Source organism: Dipteris shenzhenensis, chromosome 16, assembly GCF_047967505.1.
Source record: "Dipteris shenzhenensis isolate YYH24624 ecotype China chromosome 16, Dip_SZ_1.0, whole genome shotgun sequence".
Taxonomy (NCBI): domain Eukaryota; kingdom Viridiplantae; phylum Streptophyta; class Polypodiopsida; order Gleicheniales; family Dipteridaceae; genus Dipteris; species Dipteris shenzhenensis.
The window spans coordinates 1,821,202-1,845,295 of NC_141611.1; the positions used below are offsets into that span (position 1 = coordinate 1,821,202).

General features: G+C 42.4%; 1 protein-coding gene and 1 long non-coding RNA gene across 2 annotated transcripts; one reads left to right on the top strand and one right to left on the bottom strand.

The window, feature by feature from the left end:
* Positions 1–2,550: 2,550 nt before the first annotated feature.
* On the bottom strand, positions 2,551–3,705 carry LOC147892386 (uncharacterized). The gene is made up of 3 exons (XR_015542389.1): positions 3,437–3,705; positions 3,227–3,319; positions 2,551–3,059 (listed from the first exon to the last, which is right to left on the bottom strand). It is a non-coding gene; the product is annotated as an uncharacterized LOC147892386 (long non-coding RNA).
* A 221-nt stretch (positions 3,706–3,926) lies between these two features.
* Positions 3,927–7,810, top strand: LOC147892387 (pentatricopeptide repeat-containing protein At2g33680-like). The gene is made up of 2 exons (XM_087387445.1): positions 3,927–4,302; positions 4,397–7,810. The coding sequence occupies exon 2, from the start codon at positions 4,504–4,506 to the stop codon at positions 7,579–7,581; it is 3,078 nt and encodes a 1,025-aa protein (XP_087243571.1). The 5' UTR covers positions 3,927–4,302; positions 4,397–4,503; the 3' UTR covers positions 7,582–7,810.
* Positions 7,811–24,094: the final 16,284 nt, after the last annotated feature.

The following is a 24,094-nucleotide window of genomic DNA, read 5'->3' on the forward strand; positions in this document are numbered from 1 at the left end:
AGGCTTAAAGCAAACTCATATGGAAGGCAACTGGCATTTAGAACAATATATTAGAATGTTCAAATTGATGGGAAAGTATGCTACTACGTTGCGGCTATTTGCCCTCTACTTTTGAACCATTGTGCTCCTCTGGAATTGATGGCCTCACATAAATTGTAACTTGAACACTATGGAGTACATTGTAGTAATTGGAAACCAAGGGTGTACACATAGCTAGGCATCGAAAGACTTGGACCACATTCAGATTTGAGTCAATGATGCTGTTCATGGAGTGTTGCCTAACTTGAAGCGCATTTGACACGAGAACTTGCACGCAGGAAGGCTGGGCGTTGTTCTTTTTTGAGCTATGCAACCATTCCAGGATATGAATACGCAACATAGAAAGCTAGTAAGCAAAATAGAAAATTGGTGTTGTGCACGCTACTAAAGAAGGAGCGGAAGTTTGAGCCAAGAACATGTGGAGAAGCCTCTTGCGTGCGCCCAAGTATCAAATTCCATCGAAATTACATTTTTAAGTGCAAGACTTGACAAAATGCTCCCCAAAAAAAGCAAAAAACTGAAGGCACGACTCAAACTTTATGTACTTGCTTTTAAAGATGAAAGTTTTTACAATGGGAATGGTCTGATGGGTTTTCTGGTGCTTCTATTACATACTGGCCATATGTACAATGAAGGGTAAGCATGGAAAGCCTATACTGATAGTGGGCATGTCACGCCAAAGCATACTAAGAAGCATAGAGGTTTGTATGTACAATGAGTAGGAATGTGGGAGTACAATCCAGCGACACACTTTTTGTGAATGTTGTGACAAAACCGGAGCTGTTCACTATGAATTCACCGGTGGGCCTTTTGTCGAGAAGCATCGAATGTGTTGCAACCACACTGCGATGGCTGTGCAATTCCAAAAAAGGGTAGTGGAGGCTGAGCACCTCATCCACATGGGAACTGCGAACTTGAATAGCGACCTGGCTACCATCGCACAAGACAACACAACCTTTCAAGCAAGGTACCTGTCTGTGAAGTGCTTTGTACACTGTCCACAACAGCTATAACAATAAGGACGTGCAGGGTCTTGGCTAACTCGAGCACCTCCGCAGGTGTCATAGTGATACTCAACAAGTGGATTGTTGAGCCTGATGAAATGGAGAACTCCAATTACTTGGAAAAGAGCAAGTCACACTTGGTCCATACAGTTGTCAAACACGAAGGAAATTTTTTATTGCGAAATAGCACAGTACCTTCTTCCCATAGCCAAGCTGGGAGACCTAGTGTATAAATGCATCATGTAATGTCATTCGCAAGTTCCCTTCAAGAACAGCACCTAGGATTTGAAATCAAACACACCTAATGCATGTCGAGCACGCACATAAGAAATATTTTTGGCCACATACATGACAATGCCTTCGTCAACAAAGTCCTCTACCAAGCGAGCAAGGGTGTGCCGCCTATCCCCACAACGAATGAAAGCTAGCACGAACAAGTAGAAAAACTTAAAGAAGAATAGCAAATAAAAAACTTGATGAGATATCATGCTGGTTTCCAGGTTGTTTCCCACCTACCGTTGCATGGTCCTTAGGGTTAGGGCCGTCGGTAGCATTTATTTGATTTGTTAAAGGTCCATCGAGATCAACCTTTACGATGACAATGCTACCGTGTCGATAACTGAAACAAATGATGCCCTCAAGTTTTCCATGTGGTTCGCAACCCAGGGTGCATATCAGCGTATTACATTGTCACGGACAAAGGAAATAGAGCCATCAAATGGCTCGGCTTTCAGAACCGTGGTGGTGGCATCCACACGCAGAGAGAAAGAAGATGTGCCCCCTTCTCTTGGATCTCGCTTGGCAATGGAGGGTCCCTCAACTATGAAAAAATCATTTACTTCGAAAACATCTTTGAACTGTAGAACATATGCAATGAGGGACATGTAGTGTAATTGTTTTCGAGCATGCTTGGTCCGTCAAGTCGAGACGCATGTAGACAAGGTATGGAACGTCTTTTGCCTTGAAAGTCGATACTTGGCAAGGACCTTCCCCTTGAAAGCAAAGCGATGAGGAACAAATTCCAATAATGCTTCTATTGAAAGTATTAGTAGAGTGTAGCGGTTTGGAGGGTTTGCATGGGCAGGTGCAGTTCCTATACTAGGTCCAGCTCCATTGTTGTTTCCATCTACAAATGTGCATGGTGATCCAACTCCAGATTGGCTTTGTGGGTGATTTTCTCCACTCGTGCTTCAACGTTCGAACTAGATGTGTAAAGGTAAAAAAAGTTCATTGCGTGATTTGCTTGCTCCCTTGCATCTTCCTAGTTGAAATCCCTATGCAAACAATGCTTTTTTGGGTGATTCGACTATGTGCAAGCAGTTCCTTTAGAGTGTATGTCCTTTGTCTTCTTCTTAATTGTGTTTGTTAATTAAGGAACAAATTAAAAGTAGATGCGAGCCAAGTATTATAAATGCAAATGTAAGTTAATCCAATTGTAAACTTGTTTGGGAAAAACCATTTACGTCGTTTGTGTGGACACCATTTTAAATCAGCAATGCTTGCTTTCTCGCATTTAAAATATGGAAACTTTGCAATAGTAGACTTAAACAAAATTCGTTGGCATGGTCTATGAAAGACACATCGCATGAAAAACAACATACTCCACCATGTAAAATAACAAAAAAAAAAGCTATTAAGTTTATACTATTTGTACGGTTATTTGGCACTTCAATTTTACCTCGCATCCCTTGTCGCGGAGTATCTTCCGAACCGAGCAAGTGATGATAGGCATGGAAATAAAGTAGTTCGAATCGACTGCAAACGAGAAGGAAATGAATGTATACCTTCAGCACACGCTTACTTCACGAGGCGGCTGCCTTGCGCGGCTGCATGAAATGCAGTCTTCAATGTTCTCTTTGCATGCTTTCGAACTCCTTACTGGAATTAACTCCAAAGGGAAACTCTTTGTTGATGCGGGGGGAGGCACGCATGTCCTTATTAAACATGAACCGGAGGTGGATATTACACCTTCTTGGGCAAGTGCTCGGATTGCCTCCCTCATTGGCGGTCCAAGGCCTTTCAAGAAAGGTCGAGAGAAAAGGGGATTTACTTTTACAGGACAAAATTGCTTGCAAAACGGAAGACAAAGCTAAAGGAGTCGTTGAATAGAGTTTATATCGACAACATAAAAGGGCAATTATTAGGTCTTTAGTATTCGAATACGTGTGCTGTAGCACCACTACCTTCTGCAGGGTTGAATTTCTCATTTCTTCTCTCCAGATTTGCGTTTGACGTCTTCGGGAGCTCACACGGTATTGTCATATGTGCTCCGATATCTGTTGGGATAAGGAAACCTAACTTTAAATAAAGCAACAAAACTGTAAACCAGGAACTTACACAAACGGACAAACTCGCGCCCCCCCCAAAAAAAACACTAACGGAAGATCAAATACCGGGACTCGCCTGATTTCTCTTGAGAGCTTCTACATCTCTCAAGTTTTCAAATGCACAGGAAACTTCGTGGGCTGTTGAAAGCGCAGATGAAATAGTTGGGGAGGGATGCAAACAGTAACACTGACTGAGCTGGGCAAACTACTCTGAACCTTTGCCACAGGCTGCGTAGGCACTATCAAAGTACCGGCTGCGTCCACAAGCAGTGCTTTGTAGGCAAGTCCACCGTAGAGGGAGCGGCGATAAACTTCAGCGATGAGCGAGCTGAATGCACCAGCGTCGATGCGAAACGGATTGGTTGAGGGGGAAAGCGGAGGAAACCCATGCGAGGAGCCACGTGGCGAGTCAATGAAAAAAACGTTTCAGCGCGCGTGGAAAATCACGTTAGGTGCCAAAAAAATACACAAAAATATTTTCGCTTCTCCAAGCGGGGCTGCCATCAGTTAGACTTCCTCGTGACAGGTGGCAGGCCAAAAACTTAAATGAAAGTAGCGGACCATCACCACAGCATGCACACAAGAAAGGGGGTGCCCCTTAGGCAATGCACCTTGAAAGCCTGCCTTTACTTGTTTTGGGGACGACCATGGCAACCTCTTCAGCCCACTCTTCTCCTGCCTTGGACCATGTCGACCTGCCGAGGCTTATTCCCAAGTTCAGAAATATAAATCCAGCGATGGCCGCTTTCGATGTGGTGGCTGTCCCTCGTGCCAGCGTTTCTCTTCTTCCCCCTGTCAAGATGAGAGCAGCAGAGGCCGCAACAACGATAGCCATCAAGAGGGGGCTTTCAAGGGTGTCCTGCACCTTCTGAATGCGGATGCAACATGTTCCATGACATCAGTCTGCCTCTGATGACGTCGGAGAAAGGATGGTAAAATCACCCATCTACTCTTGCCAGCTTGCGGAAAGTGTAAAATTAACTTTGCCACCTGACTGGCCCTTTGTGGATGTGTGTTCTGTTGCAGCCCTCTTATTATTCTTACAAAGGAAGTCCCGTTCTGTTGGAACCCTTAGAAATGTTGACTAAAGGAGACTGCTCCAGGAGTAACGACTGAATGTGGCACCTAAAGAGATGGAGCTACTGGACAAGCAAGCGATCTCTTTATCAAGAGAGACCATTTATTGTATTCTGCAGGAATGCACACGGAAGAAAGACCTGGCGGCGGTCAGAAGAGCCCATTCCCTGATTATTAGCAGTAGACTCATTTCTGATGCTTTTTTGGGGGACCACCTTATTCGGCTCTTTGGTTCATGTGGCAGCTTGGTCGAAGCAAGGGAAGTATTTTATAAGATTCCCAAGCCAAGTTTGTATACATGGAATGCAATTATTTCTACGCATGCGAATTTTGGCAATGCTGACAGGGCTCTGGAATTTTATCACAGAATGCAAAATGCACGCATAAAGCCAGACGCATACATATTTTCATGCGTCTTGAAAGCATGTGGTGGCATGAGAGCCATACAACAGGGCAGGTTGATTCATGACCAGATCATCCTAAGCGGACTTGAAATAGACGTAGTCCTTGGGAACGCCCTCATTGGCATGTATGCGAGGTGTGGGAGCTTAGAGGAGTCGTACAAAGTTTTTGATGAATTACCGAATCGAGACGTGGTGTCATGGGGTACAATGATTGCAGGTTATGCCCAGGATGGACAGGGTCTTCCTGGTTTTCAACTCTTTAATAAAATGCAGCAAGAGGGTATAGAGCCAAGTAAAGTGACGTTTTTGTGCACCTTGAAAGCGTGTAGCAGCATGGGAGCCATAGGCAATGCCAAAATGATACATAATGAAATCACAAGACGTGGACTTGAAACAGATGTCGTCATTGGAAGTACCCTCGTTGACATGTATGCAAAGTGTGGGAGCCTAAAGGATGCTCGCAATGTGTTTGAAAAATTGCAAAATCGGAATGTAGTGACGTGGGGTGCCATGATTGCAGGCTATGCTGAGCATGGACAATCACTTCCTGCTTTAGACCTTTTTGTGAAAATGCAGCAGGAGGGCATCAACCCCAGCAACGTTACTTTTTTGAGTTCATTGAAAGCATGTAGTGACATGGGAGCCATAGTGCTGGGCAGGCTAATACATGACCAGGTCATTGCAAATGGGCTTGAAAAAGATATATCAGTTGGGAGCTCCCTTGTGGATATGTATGCCAAATGTGGGGACCTTGATGAGGCACGTAAAATTTTTGATAAATTGCCTGACCGAGATGTGATTTCCTGGTGTGCCATGATTGCAGGATATGCCCAACATGGGCATGGTCATCTTGCTTTTGAAATTTTTGACAGAATGCAACAACAAAATATAAAGCCAAGCAAAGTGACATTTATGTGTATCTTAAAAGCATGTGGCAGCATAGAAGCCAAAGAGCAGGGCCAAGTGATACATGACCAGATTATCAGAAGTGGGCTTGATTCAGATGTGATGACTGTAAGTAGCATCATTGACATGTATGGAAAGTGTGGGTTTCTAGATGAAGCACGCCAGATGTTTGACACATTGCAAAGTCTAGATGTAGTATTATGGGGTGCAATGATATCAGGATATGTGCAGTATGGACAGGGTCTTACTGCCCTCCAACTCTTTAAGAAAATGCAAGCCAAGGATATAACACCAGACAAATTTGTGTTTTCATGCATCCTAAAAGCAAGTGGCAGTGTAGGATCTATACATGCGGGTAGGTTGATTCATAGTCAGATTGTCAGTAGTGGCTTTGAACTTGATGTAGTTATTGGGAATGCCCTCATTGATATGTTTGCCAAATGTGGGAGCCTAGAAGAGGCAGTCAAAGTGTTTGATAGGTTGCCAAATCGAGATGTTGTATCATGGGGCACTATGATTGCAGGATATGCCCAGCATGAGCATGGCCTTTCTGCTCTTGAATTGTTTGAGACTCTACACCAGAATGGCATAAAGCCAGACAAAGTCATCTTTGTATGCACTGCGAAAGCTTGTGGCAGCATTAAAGATGTAGGGCAGGGAAGGTTGATACATCATCTGATATTAATGAGTGGGATTGAGCTAGATGTGGTTGTTGGGAGCAGCCTTGTTGACATGTATGCCAACTGTGGGGACCTAAGGGAAGCTCGGAAAGTGTTTGATGAACTGCCAAATCGGAATGTAGTATCGTGGGCCGTAATTGCTGCAGGATATGTTGAGCAAGGTCATAGCCTTTGTGCTCTTGAGCTATTCGAAAAAATGCACCAGGACAATATGACACCTGATAAGGTGACCTATGTGTGTGTCTTAAAGGCATGTGGTAGCGTAGGAGCTGTACAGCAAGGCAGGCTTGTACATGATCAGATAATTGGAAGTGGACTTGAGTTGGATTTGGCTGTTGGAAGTACCCTTGTTGACATGTATGCCAAATGTGGAAACCTAGAAGAGGCTCACAAAGTGCTCAATGGACTGCCAAATCGCAATGTGGTGTCGTGGGGTGCAATTATTTCAGGATATGCCCAGTGCGGCAGATTTTGTTTGGTTTGGCAATGCCTTAAAGACATGCAACAAGAGGGTGTGTTGCCAAACGATGCAATATTCAATAATGTTTTCACTACTTGCAGTCATACTGGTTTGCTGGAGGATGGCCAACAGTTATTCAAATCTATGACAGAAGACCATGGCATTATGCCAGGTGTTCAGCAGTATAGCTGCATGGTCGATCTTCTTGGCCGTGCTGGCCGCCTGAAAGATGCTGAAGATCTTTTGCAAACTATGCCACTACTGCCAAATATGGTTGTGTGGACCTCTTTACTTGTCAGCTGTAGAACATATGGCAACACGGAGCTAGGAAGGCAATGCTTTGAGCAAGTTGCTGGCTTGAATCCTAGTGAGGCTTCTGGGTATGTGCTCATGTCAAATATTTATGCTGATGTTCACATGTTGGAGGAGGTTGACAAAATACAAGGGCGGAGAAGTTATGTAGGTGCATCAAGGAAGCCTGGGAGGGCATGGATTGAGGTCAAGAGCAAGGCATACGAATTCATCGTGGGTGGCAAATGCCATCCTCAAAGTGATATGATCTATTCTAGGTTGAAAAATTTGAGCCCTCTATTGAAGGAGGGAGGGTATATACCACAGTTACATTTAGTATTGGAATCATTGTCTTATGACAACAAAGAAGGTGCCCTTTTGACAGTGCAATAGACTTAAAAAGCTATTCTGTGTAATAGCATACGAAGATTGCTGCTAGTTTTATTAGCAAAACAACATGGAGTGCAATGTAATTTTACATATGTAAAAAAATTTAGCTGCAAGGATGCAAAAAACTGGGCAAAGCTTCAACTTAAGATTGCCAGTTTCCTTGTTGCCAATACTACTGTGGAGTGCATAGAAGTTTTGAACGTGGCCATGAAAGGATTCTATGATAACCCGATACGAGCTCATTGGTGGCACATATATATATATGTATGTATCTATGTATGTGCGTGGGTGTGTGTGCACACGCGCTTGTGTGGGGGATGCCACGTGTCAGCCCTTGGCAATGCCATGATGCAGTGACCAGAATTCAGGTTTAGCTACATTGTTGGATTACTGAAGCCTGCAGTGGTTTTTGCGCTTTTGGGAGATACTGCCACATCAGCTGCTTGCCATCTGCTTGCTCTAAATAGCAGCGATTTGTCAAAGTATAGTTGAAATTTAGGCTGGAATGCAGTTGTGGGATTGCATCAGCCAGCTTTACTAGCTTTCAGAGTTGCGAGGCCACAAGATCAGCTCTTTTTTTTTTTTCCTGTTAAATATGAAAGAAACACCCAGAGCAAATTCTCAAGGGCAAATTACATCATGCAATCATGACAAGACAGCCCAAATAAGGCAAAATCAAACTCCCGAGAGAAAATCCGAGGTTGAGGTTGAAAATGCCACCTCAACCCTGTGGGGGATTCTGAGAAGAACAGCGAGCCGCTCCATTCTCTGAAGAAGATTATCCTCTTGGTAGAGGCTGCCCATGAAGACCCTTGCATACTCCCCCAAATGGTCATGAAGGTGTGTATGGTATCTGTCCAAATACTGCATAGGATCAGTAAATACCTGAATTTCAGGTTCCAGCCATTATTTGCAGAAATTTGGGCATACGTCACTCATCCCTCTCCAAATCACTCTAATTTGCTACAATACATTGGAATTCCTTGTTATACGAGATCACTTGACATTTAGATATTGCTCTTCTCTAGGTGTCTCCGTTGTAAATAGACTCTACTATGGGTAGACAATAAGAATAAACACAGATGAACAGAGAACGGCAAGGGGAAGCATGGTGTTGAAGGATTGCATGTTGAGGTTGGATCAGTTTATTGGAATGTTCCTATTTCAGATGTGAGACCTGATTATATTGATTTACTTGGCATTGGGCCGATTGTTGACTTCACAACCTAACCTGGGAATCACCCATCTTTGTGTCATGGGGACGTGAAAAGTGATGTAAAGTTTAATGTAACTCAACGAGGGGTTAACCGTGGTTAAGTCTAGTAATAGTTTGGCCGTGAGGGACTCCCTAGAGGCAATTTCTAAGTGCACCCACTAGGTCCTAGGGGCAAGGCATAGGCATCTAAGAGGAGTTTTAAAGTTGGGCCCAAGGACAACCAACGTTGTTCTTGGTATATTGGTTAGGACTTTAATGAAGGGCCAAGTGGCATGCATGCAAATGCATGTGCTTCCCCCAACCTACCATCTCTATCCCTCACCCTCCTAGAGCAGAAGCTCTTGGAGCTGTTTTGATTGCTTGTTCTTGCTCTCCTTGTCGGTTTTTGTTGCTCTTTTTTTTTTTTCCAAGAAAATTACTTCATTAAGTATGAATGAAAACCGCGAGAGCAAGCTCAAATGCGGGAGTACATCATGCAATACATGAGGAAAGGACAGCTCAAAGTGAACTAATAAAGAACCAAGGCAGAGGCTGAAAATGCCATCTCAACCCTGAAGGAAACTTAGAGAAGAAAGGAGGTCCCCTCCAAACTTTGAAAAAAGTAACTCTCCTGGAAGTAGCTGCTTTGGAGGATCCCGGCATGCTCGCCCAAATGGCCATCAGAGTGTGTATTGTGTCAGTCCAAATACTGGCCATAGTCTGGGAAGGGTGAACTTGGATACCCTCCATCGCCTTTGTACACCTGGCTCTCCAAATATGCCAAGCTGCAATGCTAGCCAAACTCTCCTAAGACGTGGCTACTGAGGCATGAGCAGCTCTGAAAGGAGTGAGGGGAACATCCTGGAGGGAACAAGACTCCATTGAATGTCGCCCTACAATGAAAGCTGGATCTGGATCATGTCCCTCGAAAAACACCTGTGGGCCAGTAAGAGAGAACCAAGCCACTGAACCCTAGGTCATATAGAAAGGTAATGTATGAAAGATGCTAAAAATCCTAGCAACACCTTTCCAGATTGTCCTCGCCTATCTATACTCCCAAAGGCAATGCTGTACTGACTCAACTGCCATGTGACAACGAGGACAAGTAGGGTCAGTCCCAAACCTGGATCTCCACAGGTTCACTGCAATCCCTCCATGAATAGAAATCCAAAAGAAAAGAGCGATCTTTCTATTCCTGAGGGATTTCCAGAGCCTACGCCAAAAGTTCTTCTGCACAGCTGTAAAAATCTGAAAGCTATCCCAATGTGGCGCTCTAGAGGGCCTCCAACCTCTACTGTTGAGCTGAAATCTCCGGGCATTTCTAACTGTATAGCGAAAGAAGGGAAAGCTCTTCTCTTAGTGTCTCTCATCAATCCATTCCCACTTCCCTGGGTCCCACTGCAAGAACCTAATAGAGGAACCACCATACAGCCAGAGTCTCTAAGACCCCAGCGCAAAAAGAATAGGATCAGGGTCAAGATACCACTATGAATCCCTGCCCCACTCCATGAATCCTGCAATCCTGATAGGCTGAAATGCAACGTTCAAAAGAATATCATCAGAAGATCTGATAAGTTTGCCTCGCGACTGAACATCAAAGACAAGGGTATCCTCATGTGCATCCTACAATGCAATGACCTGTAATGGAATGCCCATTCCTGATAACGCTCCCCACCAAGTGGACTCTATAAGCGGCATGTCATCTGTGTCAATCCACTCTGGCGGAATGGTTGCTTGTATCTGTTGTATCCTGAGCACACTCCCTCTGAGGTGGCCAATTGCTAAAAGTCTCATAAAGGCCTGCCAAGCACGTACAGTAGAGGTAGGTCCCCTCTCCCATCTAGACCACTGCATATAATGTGACACTCCAAGTGGCTTGCCATGATGATCCATAATCGAGTCATTCCACATGACTGGCTGCCTTTGAATCTCTTCACGAGAAGTGGGTGGAACTTTGCGAAGTGTGTTTCTGAAGCAGCCCCAAGCTTTCAGGATAGCAGCCATGAGAGGGGAAGGGGGGGATCTGAGATGGGCTGAAGTAAAGATCCATCTGCTACTGTCCAACCAATCTCCCCCATGAGAAGGGGTGCAAGATTGAATGCTGTGTGAGAAAAAATCCTTTCAGGGCTCCTGTCCACCACGCATCAATCCACGTACTACAAACTTGCAGAGCAAGGCCACACATTGCAAGCTTGGGTCAATAATATTGAGACTCCCTTCTCCTATGGGGAGAATGAGGGTCTCCCAAGCCACCCTTGCTACAAAATTTAGAGATGCCATTGAAGCCGCTCCTAGGAAGTTCCTGATAGGTCTCATTAGCTGAGCGATACAATCTCTAGATCTGCACCAACATGAGCAAACGAACCAAGCAGTGGCCAACAATACCTGGTTCACAAGCACAACTCTGGATGCAAGGTCAAGTCTGGATGAACTCCAAAAGATGAGTTTCCTCCTGATACTCTCCAACACGGAAGCGAACTGCTGTGTCAAAGAGATGCCCAACCCAACCTGGCATCCCAGATAACTGATGCAGACACCCCTCTGAATCCAAGTGAACCCTATGTCAATCCCTCAGACTGGAGTGTCTTCATCACTCATCCAAAAGCCATTGGATTTGTTCCAATTAATGTGTGCACCTACCGCAATGCAAAACAAATCCAATGCTGTCCTAAATGAATTCAGTGTCTGTGGAGTGGCATCCAAAAATACAGCTGTGTCATTTGTCAACTCATTGTCTAAGAGCTCATCCTCCTGCCTCAGAGGAAGCTTGAGCCCTACGATTCCAGCTTGAGCTCTAATGTAATAGCTCATAGCCTTAGCCGCAAAAAGGAACAAAAAGGGGGCTAAGGGGCAACCCTGACGGATTGATCTGGTAATCTCAAACCTGTCTCCCCTGACTCCACCAATAAGAACTTGGCTGTGGGTTGATCTGTAGAGGGCTGGCACCCCTCTGATCCATGCATCTTGAGTTGTGGTTTTTTACCCTAAACCTACTTGTTACTGCTCTGAAGCCTGCTCTAGCTCTTGCATACAACCCGAGGCTGTACGACTACAGGCACGCCTCCCTAGACAGCTAGGGTTGCCATATAGGCTGTACAGGCTGTTGGCTCGACTTCTGAGGCGATTGCACATTCATTTTGGCACAAGATTCGAGGAGGGCGCACTCCTCAAGGAGGCCTCGGTGAGGAATTTGAGGCAGGCACACTTCCAAGGAGGTTATCCTGTGGCACAGATCCTGGAGCAGAGACTTCGGGGCAGATCTAGCAGCTTTTTGTCCTCTATAACTCTTTTCTTGCCCCCCTTCCGCCTTCTATCTATTCTTTCTCTCTTGTCCCGGAGGCTAGAAGACACTTACACCCTACGGGGAGCCTGGCTTGGGGATAGGTGCGAGGGCTGAGCTCGCTCCTCTACCACGGACGGTAGGTATTTGTTTATTGTCTTCCGTTTGATTGTTATTTCTTATTTTGAAGTTATCTGCAGTGTATTTCTTGTGTTTGGAGTCCTTCTTGGTCCCCACAGGCTTAAGAAAGCACCCAGAAGTAAAGGGTGTGCCTAGGAAAGGCTAGAGGGCTAGTGTGATGCATGTGAAAGCCTTGAGGCTGCTTTGAGCATGCCTTTCAGTTGGGTCAAGTCAGAAGTGGATGCCTAAGATTGCCTTGCTAGTTGGATTCTAGTAGTGCACGGTGGAATAGATGCCCAGAAGATAGTCAGAGAATTTGCAGAGAGGAACAGTACAAGGGTGAGCCCTGGTGTAAAGCATTTCCATTCAAAAGCATTAAATAAATACCGAAAAGGGTGCCAAGGCGTTTGGGGCCAGTGGTGTATTGTGTACTTTTTCACTGAGCAGGGGCATTCTAGCCTCCCCATTGTTGTTGTTGAAGTTTATTTCTAAGTATTGTTTAAGTGGTTGAAGTGACTGAAGCTTCATTGTGGCTATTTATGACGTTTATAACTGAGTAGACTGTGAAGATGGCCCTTCAGATTCTTGAAGGTCGGTTACGGTGGTTCCATTGTCGAGATCGTCACCATCTTTCCATAGAGGTGAGCCCCAGTATTGTTGGGTGAAGGAAGCCTTCATTGCAAATTTTTTTTTGCTATAGCCATCTATCTCAGCGATCATGTCACACCGTGAGAGGTCGTTGACCATCTCAGAGCAGGAGGGGCAAGAGGAAGACAAGGCATCAGAGAGTTTTGAGGAGCATAGTATTTGCAAGGGTGATGAGGAGTAGGACAATGGGGAACCTCATGTTCCTCCTGAGCATGCCACTAAGGAATCATAGGATGAGATAGGTGAGGCTGAGGAGCTTGATCCTAATGCCCTCTTTCAGTTGCGAATGCAAAGTGCAGTGGGAGCTTTGTCACAGTTGCAGCAGACTTTCATGGAGATTATGCAAGCTTCTCCTAGCAATATTGCTGCTCCTGGAAGCAAAAAGACAGCTCAGAAGTAGCATAGTAATACTCACAGGCACGCTCTCTCAGGCGAACAACCACCAGTGATGCCCGCAGTTGCCCCTACAATGGGTAATGCCAATAACTTTCACTCAGTGAATTAGGGATAGCAAGTTTTTCCGCATACTATTGATGCATTCAAGGTATTTTGGAGGGGGTTCAGTGTTCCAATGGTGGGACAGCCAACGGAAGGCCCTATAATGCCAGGCAGTTTTGTGGGTAGCATGCCAGAATGCAGAATTTCTAGGAGCATATGATGGGAGGAATGCCCCTGCTAATGCCAACACCTTGCGTCTTGAGGTCGTCCCTCATCTGGCTGCAGAAATAGTCTGCCCAATTTGTAGGCTAGGGCTCTACCAAGTGCAGCAAGATGTTCAGCACGACAGACTGATGGTGCTCTGTGTGCTTGACTTGCACAAGCCATTGCAAGGCTCTTGCTAGTCTTTCCACCTTGGGCTTGTGAATGGCGACGAAGTGGAGTTGGCCCTTGCTCTTTCTTCGATCATAGTGGCAGACCTTGCTGAGGGTGTCTAGCTTCTTCTTTATGGAGTACTTCTCGTCGATGACCGACAGGACGAAGGTGGCACGTACCACGTCCTGATTGATCTGGTAGTGATGGGAAGTGCCTGTTGCATCTCGCAAAACGCCAACATTGGTGTTGTTGTTGTATGCCTGGAGGAATTCTACCAATAGTTTCATGTCTAGGTGGCACGGGAGGCGGTTTGCCACTCTAGGTGCATCCTCCACCTCGGGCTCCTTTAGTGCTACATAGGCTACTGCTGTATGGTAATGGACGGTGTAGTTGTGACCGTCATTAGGTAAAGCGCGAGTGTACGATGCATGTGTTTAATTCTTGGAGCTAGACTTCTCCAGGAGGTGAGTGTGATTGGGAGCACACGACCTTGTATTCGCCTTCTGTGGGAGCCGGGGTGCACTTTATTAATCTTGAGGGGGGCATACCAGCTGTTGTTGTACCCTCTTGGGTGGCCTATCTGTTGGACACTTCTTCTTTCCCTTGCAAATCTTCTATGGGGAACTTGGAAGGCATACGGATTGTCGCAGAAGGGGTGCTTTGGAATCCGAGGGGCTAGTGGCCTATGGGATAGGGCGGGGGCGGAGTCCTAACTCAATTTTGAATTCGAAGAATTCATGATAGGGGTCCATAGGCAAGAGTGATGGCAGTTGAGTGATGAGGGAGTCGATGGACGAGGAAGAGTGAGAGGACATAAACAGGATGTTCTGGATGGCGGTGGAAGAGGGTAGGAGGATGTGAGAATTCTAGAGAAATTTTGCAAGTATGGGGAAAACTGCTATGGTGATGACGACCCAACAGGATACGGTCTGTTTATATAGACTTTGCATCCCCATGGCCAGTGGGGTCTTTCGATGGCGATGGCCGATGGGGTAACATAAAGAAGTACAACCCTGTAGAATGACGAGCCAATCATTACAACTATTGGAAAGTAGCAAGCTAAGGGTGTCCACGTTCACTCCCCAATCCTTAGGAGGTGGAAAAACAAGCTTTTTAGCACACAAAAATGCAAATCTCACCTACTTCCCTATGGATCTAGTCTTTGAAGTCTTCTGACACAACATCACACTTGCTATTGTGCACAAAATCGTATAGTCTGATCGAAAATTCGATGCACACACAAAAAATTTCTTTGTGTCACACGGCATGGTACTAGGGTGGTCACACGTTTGTCACGAATAGAGAGTGTCATATTAAATTCTAAATTTCTCACTCATTTTAGATTAAATGTTATTGAAACTTTGTAAGTGGTCTCTTTGCATTATGTAGAGCTTAACTTGATTTATTGGTAATTTTTTGAATGATTTATCTGATTATAAATAATTATTTATAATAAATAAAGTCATAAAATACATGCATTTTAGTAGCACACCACATTTTTTTAGTATTTTGAATAATTAAGCAAATCCAATTCAGTGGAAGGTTAGTAGGCACATAAGGGTGTGTGGTTGAATCATCAAATCCCAAATCCAACGGTTAGATTTAGAAAGATTGAAGTTTAATTTTTACTTTTACTCCTTAGAGGATCAACAAAGAATATTAAAAATAAATCTAGTAATTCTCAAACATGACCAAACATTTCAAAAATGTCAATATTTTTAGTCCTCCACATGATGAATAAGAGGAAAAAATTTTGGTTAAATTTGAGTAAGGGAAACGTATGATATGGCCTCCAAGAGTGAAATCTCCCTTTTGTGGGGGAAAAAGGGCCATCCAAGCCTAATACCAAGACAAGGTAGGCTTGGTATTAGGCTTGGTGAGGTAGGCTAGGAGCATCACCGAACCTAGTGGCAAGCCTTTGGAGTGTGCATGCAGAAGGCTGAGTCATCTATTTTTGCCTTGCAACCATGCCACGTTGTTAGACCACGTGGTGCCATGTCCCATCACTCTTTGCCATGTCACCTTACATTACCACACGTGCTGCCACATGTGCCACCTCATCATTCCACATCATGAGCCATGTCATCACACCTTGCCACCTTGGCATACCTCGTCAACCTTGCCACATCACCAATCCCTCCACCTCAATTTGCCATGTCAATCTACCACCTCATGAATGCCAACTCATCATGCCACATCACCTTTCCACGTCATGGAAGAGACTATATTGCCACATCATGACCATGCATGGTGCCACATCAACCACGTATACATGTCATGATGTGCGAGGCATAGAATACCTCGATCAAGGTATATGACTTGTGTGAGGCATAGAATACCTCGATCGAGGTATATGACCGAGGGGTATGTGCTATGACCGAGGGGTACCTCGATCGAGGTTTATACCTATGTGAGGCATTGAATACCTCGGTCGAGGTATATGACCTGGGCATAGCATACCTCAATTGAGGTATTTGTAGGTATAAAACTGGAATAAAATCAAATGATGCAAATATTCGAAATTAACGTTGGATTCCAGCCAATTAGTTTCAATCTTAGCACCTTCTCCACCAATAATAATGAAGAGCAATCTAGTGGATGAGTTGAGGCTCTCTATAAGACACCACGTTTTGGTTCATTTCACCCATTCTTAGCCATTCTTGCCTCCTCATCACTTTGTCACACCTTCCATCCTACTTTCATTGAGAATGGGTTCTCAAAGCTGTAGAGCTAGTAGATGTGAAAGATGTAGGAACCCCCCCCCCCCAAATCTCATTGATGAAGAGCGCAAGCGGAAGGCTCGTGAGTGCAAGAGAGCCTCTAGAGTTAGAGCTCACATTGCCACCACCGATCCACCTCCACCTCTACCTCTACATCCCACCTCCACCTCCACCTCCACCCCCACCCCCACCCCCATCTCCATTGTCCCCCCATCCTCATCCGCTCCCCTACATCTAGCCTCCGCCCTTCCCCTAGCCACCTACATTTTGGCCTCCACCTCTACCTCTTCCCCTCCACCCTCCCCCCTCCCCCTCCCCCCATTCCCCTTGGCGCCTCCCTTCCCCCGTCCACCCTACCATCTCCCATTGATCCCCTTGCCCCACCTTGCAGTAGCAGTGTTGCTTCACGATGTGACTTGTCGAAGTCCACTATCCGTCGTCGTACTAGCAAGATTGTGCAGTCTTTTTTTTGTGACCTCATGCCAGCTTTGCAGTCTTCTCTTCTCACGTCCCTGATTGATCACCCTAACTTGGTAGAGTGTAGGAGGCTTGCTGGTCTTGGTGCACGTAGAGATAGGGTTGTATCTAGCAAGGTCCTTAGCAGTGTTCGACGTTCCTATGCTTCTATTAAGCATAGGAACTCCAGTGATGCCTTGGCAGCATGTCATGCTATTGTGGCTACCATTAGTAGACCTCATATGATAGGCCATGTGCGTACCGCTTCACATCTTCTTCAGATTGCACCGCGCACATTGCGAGCAGGCATGATTAGGAGGCAGAGTCTAGAGGATAGTGAGACTGATGCTCTTTGGGCTTCGAGTGGTCGTGCACCTCGCGGCGATCGATTGTTGGATGATTCCACTAGGTCCTTCATACAACAGTTTTGGGAGGAGCATTGCAGAGCATCCCCGGTGTTCAAGAAGGTATTGTGGAAGAGGGTGTCACGCGGTGTGTACATTGAGCATGGTGCATGTTTTTTGGAGTGTACCTAGACTGAGTTGTACAATCAGTTTATAGAGGCGCACCCGGAGTTCAGGATTGGGCAAAGGTCATTTGAGCGATGCAGGCCATGGTTTGTGCGATGCTCTCAGGAGCGTGACACATGCTGTTGTCACTACCATGTGGATTTTGGATTGATGTATGACGTATTCCGTTCCCCTGATGGTCATAGGGGAGTGGTTCCTACTAGCCCTCGCGACTTCATTCATTCCATATTGTGTACACGAGATGGTGATGCTTTATTCCACTCCCTTGATTGTGTCGAAGGCAGGTGTACTTTGTGTGTGACTTTGCTAGAGTGCCACGAGTTGCACTAGATACTTGTGATGTGCAGATGGTTCGTTGGCAGCAGTATGAGTACAGTACCTTGACATTAGATGGTGGTGCACAGTCGAGGAGGTTGCAGCTTGTGGGAAAGGAGACACCACGTGTTGTATTCATTGACAGTTTTCGAGGGAAGCTGTACCACTACATATGCCACTTGCACACTGCGAAATGGGAGGATCATTAGTTCCGTGCATGTTTGAGGACATTTCCTACAGGGGTGGTTGTCTCAGTGGTGGACTTTGTGGAGAATTACACCTTTGCACCACAGCATGAGATCCAATCAGAGTATTATTTCTCCGAATAGGTGACGTGTGATTGAATATTGATTGAGTATTGGCACATTACATATCATATTTTTATTGGGTATCACTAGTTGATTACACATTTTTGTATTCAATATGTATAGGCTCACTGTGTGACCGTACCATTGTAATTTTCATGGACTCATATTTTGTATTTCACTTTGATGGTTGTATACATGTTCATACACATCATTGTATTAGATTCTATTTTCTACATGATGTCCGATGTCTTCTCAATGGGATTTGTTGTGTTTGTAAAACAAAAAATTGTTTATTAGTAGTAATGTTGTAATTTGTTTTGTGCTTTAGGACATTTTAAAAACATGACTAAGAAAATTCGTGCACGTACTAACGAAATATGCGTGTGGACTTATCTATTGGTCCCTACTAGCATGACTACGTATGAAAAATGGTGCACGTACTAATGTGGACATTTCTGTTGGGGATGAAACTTTGCCTGTGAGGTGACTCATGCTAAACAACTGTCGAATGGCTCTCCAATCCAAGCCATGACTAGTGATCTCTGCCTCAGCCTGTGCCTGAAAGCTATCCACAACGTCCTCAACTGTGTCCAATTGACCCAGAGCCTCAATAACTGAATCTGGACTCGCAACCAAGTGAGGGGGTACCCTAGCATCCTGCAGTGCCCTCATCTCAGCTCTCAGAATCTCTATTTGCATATGAATAGTGGTGCCAGAACCTGTGCACTGGCTAGCGCATGCACAAAAAAAACACATGGAAATTAATATTCTATTTGGGTAATGAAAATAATATTCTATTCAATATGACTTATAATCTATTTACGTAATAAAAACTATTTGTACGTACTCCTTGATGAGGTAGGATGTCGTTGGGATCATCCAGGCACCTACCGGTAGATGGGCCAAATGTGTGGCTCAATATTATGTTTATGAAACTCAATATTATTTAAAATTCTTAATTTTGATTAAAATTTTTTCAAACTCTAGTTGTTGCATTTTGAAACTTAGATGTCTCAAATATTTTTTCCTTATATGTTTCCCTTTTTTTACTTTTTATCCAATTGATGGAATTAACCGTATGGCTCAATTATTGATGGGACTTTTTAATCTAAGCACACACACACTTTTTTTGTGTGTGGAATCTCTCTCTCTCTCTCTCTCTCTCTCTCACACACACACACACACACACAACACACACACACACACACACACACACACACACACACACACACACACACACACACACACACACACACACACATACACACACACATGCAACACACTCTTGATAACCCTTGTATTTCTTTGCATTTATCAGTACTTTGAGGACCCTAGTAAGAAGACTCATTATGATCTATGTTTGTTAACTATACAGATTCTGACAAGACTATAGGTTTAAGAGATGGTATTGAGGAGAATCTCTATATTTTATTCCCCAAGATAATACACATGGTTGGGGCAAGTATTATTATACTTGATTAACTTATTTTCCAAAATAAGGAGAATTGTATTTTTTTAAATGCCTTTCTCGCTCTTTGGAAACTTTTCCACATGTGGTGTAAGGACTACATTGTCCACTTATGGCCCTATACTAAGGACAGATAGTGGAGAGGTTTGGTTAATAAGACCTTCTTTGAATGCTTTACTGCCTTGGGTATGCATTAGATATGGAGGAGATAGAAGGATATCTAATACATTACTTTGAATGATACACAAGCAAGGCGCATCTAGTATTTCTCAGACTACACATTAAAAAAGAGAGCGGGTTGACACTACAAACCTTTCAAAGCGAGAAATTTGAGAAAATAATTAGCCCTTTTCAATATTATCTATTTTGGTTGGGCAATCCACCTCAACTAGTGGCCATTCCTATAGATCATCACTTGGTTCCCATGCCTAGGGAGAGAGAAGACCTTTGGACAATCATTTACGTATGTGTTTTCCATGCCCTGATGCATTTAGAAGATCCAATTAGCCATACGCTTATGCATCTAACCACTCTAGTGTTGGGGTCTTTGCCATATGGCCAAGCAAAACAATAGATGTTCTACAATGTCTTAGTAGGGTGGTGTTGCATGTGGGCAATCATCCTCGAATGATGCATCATTGGATAGACTTCATTCATCCCATGCTCAATTGAGGCTAGAAAGTAGAAAACGCTTTTCCAATTTCATTTAACCCCCAAGTGAATTGTGTGAACGAAGCCAAGTTACTACGCTTTGGGCCATGCTATACTAAGGATAGAAATAGAAGATACTTTTTCGTCATTATGTGAGCCTCAAGTGAGAGGATGTAGGTGGGCGCCACGTGGGAAGGAACGAATTACTTTGCTGAAGACATGAAAGAAAAAATCATTTTGCTAATATAAGGGAGAAACTCACATACCACATGACATTGAATATTGCTTGCTCTTTTATCCCAAGGATGATGAGGACATGATTAGCTATGTTGGGATACATTTTTAAGATAATGCCCATGTGGTGTGGTGTTTTAGGGATAATGCCCATGTGTTTTATACAGCCTACTTACTCTACCTAAATTATGAAACAACTCTTAACCAACTATATAATCTATAATATTCTACATAAAGATTGATAAACGCACACCGCTACCTTAAACTCTTATTTTCTTTTTTTTTAAAAGATGATTTTGAAGAATAAAATTTAAACGTTTTTTTATTTAAATAAAAATAGAACCAATTTGAAAAATAACATAAAACCTACTTTAATCTCTCTTTTTTTAAATAGATGAATTTAGAAAACAAAATATATACATTTTCACATTTTAAATAAAAAATTATGTAATTAAAAAAAATTATTAAAAAAAACTTTAAAATGCATTTGAAATTTTGAAATATTTTATAATTAGATTACATATTCCTATAAACTAAAATAATGTAAAAGCTACTTTAAACTCTATTTTTCTTTTTTTAATAGATGATTTCTAAAAATAAAATTTAAACGTTATATTTAATTCAAAACTTCAGTAATTTATAAACTTTAGTTATAATTTTTTTTTAATAGATGATTTTAAAAAACAAATTATATAATTTTTGACATTTAAATAAAAACTTCACTAACTTAAATAACTTACATAACATAAAAGCTACCTTAAACTCTTATTTTCTTTTTTTTTTTAAAGATCATTTTTAAAAATAAAATTTAAACGTTTTTTTATTTAAATAAATATAACACTAATTTAAAAAATATCTTTAATCTCTTTTTTTAAAAAGATGATTTTAAAAAACAAAATATATACATTTTCACATTTTAAATAAAAAATTACGTAATTCCAAATATAATTTTAAAAAACTTTAAAATGCATTTCAAATTTAGAAATATTTTATAATTATTCCTATAAACTAAAATTTAAACGTTATATTTAATTCAAAACTTCACTAATTTAAAAAATAACATGCAAACTACTTTAATCTCTTTTTTTTTTAATAGATGATTTTAAAAAACAAAATATATACTTTCTGACATTTAAATAAAAACTTCACTAACTTAAATAACATAAAAGCTACCTTAAACTCTTATTTTCTTTTTTTTTAAAGATGATTTTTAAAATTAAAATTTAAATGTTTTTTATTTAAATAAAAATAGCACCAATTTGAAAAATAACATAAAACCTACTTTAATCTCTCTTTTTCTAAATAGATGAATTTAAAAAATAAAATATATACATTTTCACATTTTAAAGAAAAAATTACGTAATTAAAAAAATTATTTAAAAAAATTTTTAATTGCATTTGAAATTTTGAAATGTTTTATAATTGCATTACATTTTCCTATAAACTAAAATAATATAAAAGCTACTTTAAACTCTTATTTTCTTTTTTTTAATAGATGATTTCTAAAAATAAAATTTAAACGTGTTTTTATTTAAATAAAAATAGCACTAATTTAAAAAATAACTTTAATCTCTTTTTTTCAAAAGATGATTTTAAAAAACAAAATATTCACATTTTCACATTTTAAATAAAAATGTCGTAATTCCAAAAAAAGACTTTAAAATGCATTTGAAATTTAGAAATATTTTATCATTATTCCTATAGACTAAAATTTAAATAAATTTTAGCAAAAAAAAATGCTACATAAAAAAAACCTTACATGGACTCTCCCGCTCCATCCATCTCCGTCGTTGTCCATCGGTTGCTCTTCGTCGCTGTCGCAATTCCGTCGACCTCCTGCAAATCCGAAATCGATCGATGAGGAGGAGCTCGATCGAGGTATGAAGAATGAGGGGGGTCACTCTCTTTATATAAGAAAATTTAGGGTTTCCCTACCTCGATCGAGGTATTTCACATGCAACATACATATCACTCCATCATACCTCGATCGAGGTCCTCGATCGAGGTATAGACATGCCACGATACCTCGATCGAGGTATTTTACATGCCACATGTACATCGCTTCGTCATACCTCTATACCTCGATCGGGGTATTTGACATGCCCCATACACATCAGCACATCTACCACGATCGAGGTATGGACCTGCCACGATACCTCGATCGAGGTATGTCAGTAGGAGATGGATGCCACATATCTCGATTGACGTATTTGACATGCGGCCAAGTCATCGGTCCAGCATACCTCGATCGAGGTATGTCAACTGCCTTGTCGGATGGCACATACCTCGATCGAGGTGTAGCTGGACACGCCACAATACCTCAATCGAGGTATAGCTGGATTGCCACGATACCTCGAACGAGGTATAGGTGGCATGCCAAAAGACCTTGATCGAGGTATAGGCTCGGTTCGGTGAAAAAAGTTTAGGACCTCGATCGAGGTATCGGCTTGGCTCGGTTGTCCTCGTGTGTGATTTCCATTAGAGATAATACCTCGATCGAGGTATGGCAGACCGAAGTAAAACCTTTGTATTTTCACTCGAGCGGGTGTCACACTCACCCAAAAGTGGTCCGGAAGTGGACACCCTTAGCTTGCTACCACCCTATTGTAGCATAACCATACTAGCATCGCCAATCATAGAATACTGCATAACAAATAATACAAAGATTCTGTAGTAGCATATATAAGCATCCTAAAAGTGTATCATGAGCAAAAGTTCCAATTTAGAAGCCTACCAGAAATTGTTCGATTGCCATGAGTAGAATAAGGGAGGAACTATTGTGAGAAGAATGGAAACAACCATAGAAACGTATAGGATTTTCTGTAGCACCACAAGGAGATATTGACTGAGGGTGCTCTCCAACTAACACTACAACAAGTGAGCAAGACCAAGCTAGTAGCAATAGCAAGTAGCTAGGGGGAAGGAAGAGCCATTCATCCCCACCAACTTCAAGAGGAAGCATCTGGATCCCCATAAACCATGGGGATCCACTGCCAAAATCTTGTATGCACTTATCTATACAAGACATGCATTTGACTCAAGCACAGACCATATTACGTGGTAACCCTTCTATGGCTACATATGATGAGGTGCCTCACCTTATAAACACTACTCATTAGCATATAGTTGCATAAGGGTAATAAAGTTGAAACAAAAAAATGAATATTATTTCCTCCTTAGAGTAGAGGTATATTACCATAATGGTAGTATAACATCTAACTACCTATGCTACATAGGGAGAGTCAATTTCTACATACATTTGCACCTATACTTCACTAAATCCAATACACCAGAGTTGAAAAAGCACATTATGAAGCATATAACAAAGGATTATTAGCAATCCAATACAAGGACACCAATCAACACCTACCAAAATCCAAAAGCATAACATTTCACCATCCCCTCGATAGAATATCATCTTAGTCCTTGAAGCATTCCGTGTATCAATCCTCCATCAAGGAACTAGTTCCCTTCATTGCCCAGTAACATAGGGTAATTCTAGACCAAAATACAACTTGGACAAATGCTGAAAATTGAATCATAGTAGCGATGTAATAGAGCCAAAATTAAAGGACATTATAAATTATGCTTAGTCCAATAGCTATTATCCAAATATTGTAAAAGTAAAGTTATCATCAACCCACACTACAATCATGCTATTATCCAAATTACAACATAGAGCATATCTAACATATGATGGCAAAACCCACACCAATCAAAAGCAGATACAAATAAAATCTCCTTGCAACTATCATATCGATAGTATTCCTTCCACATG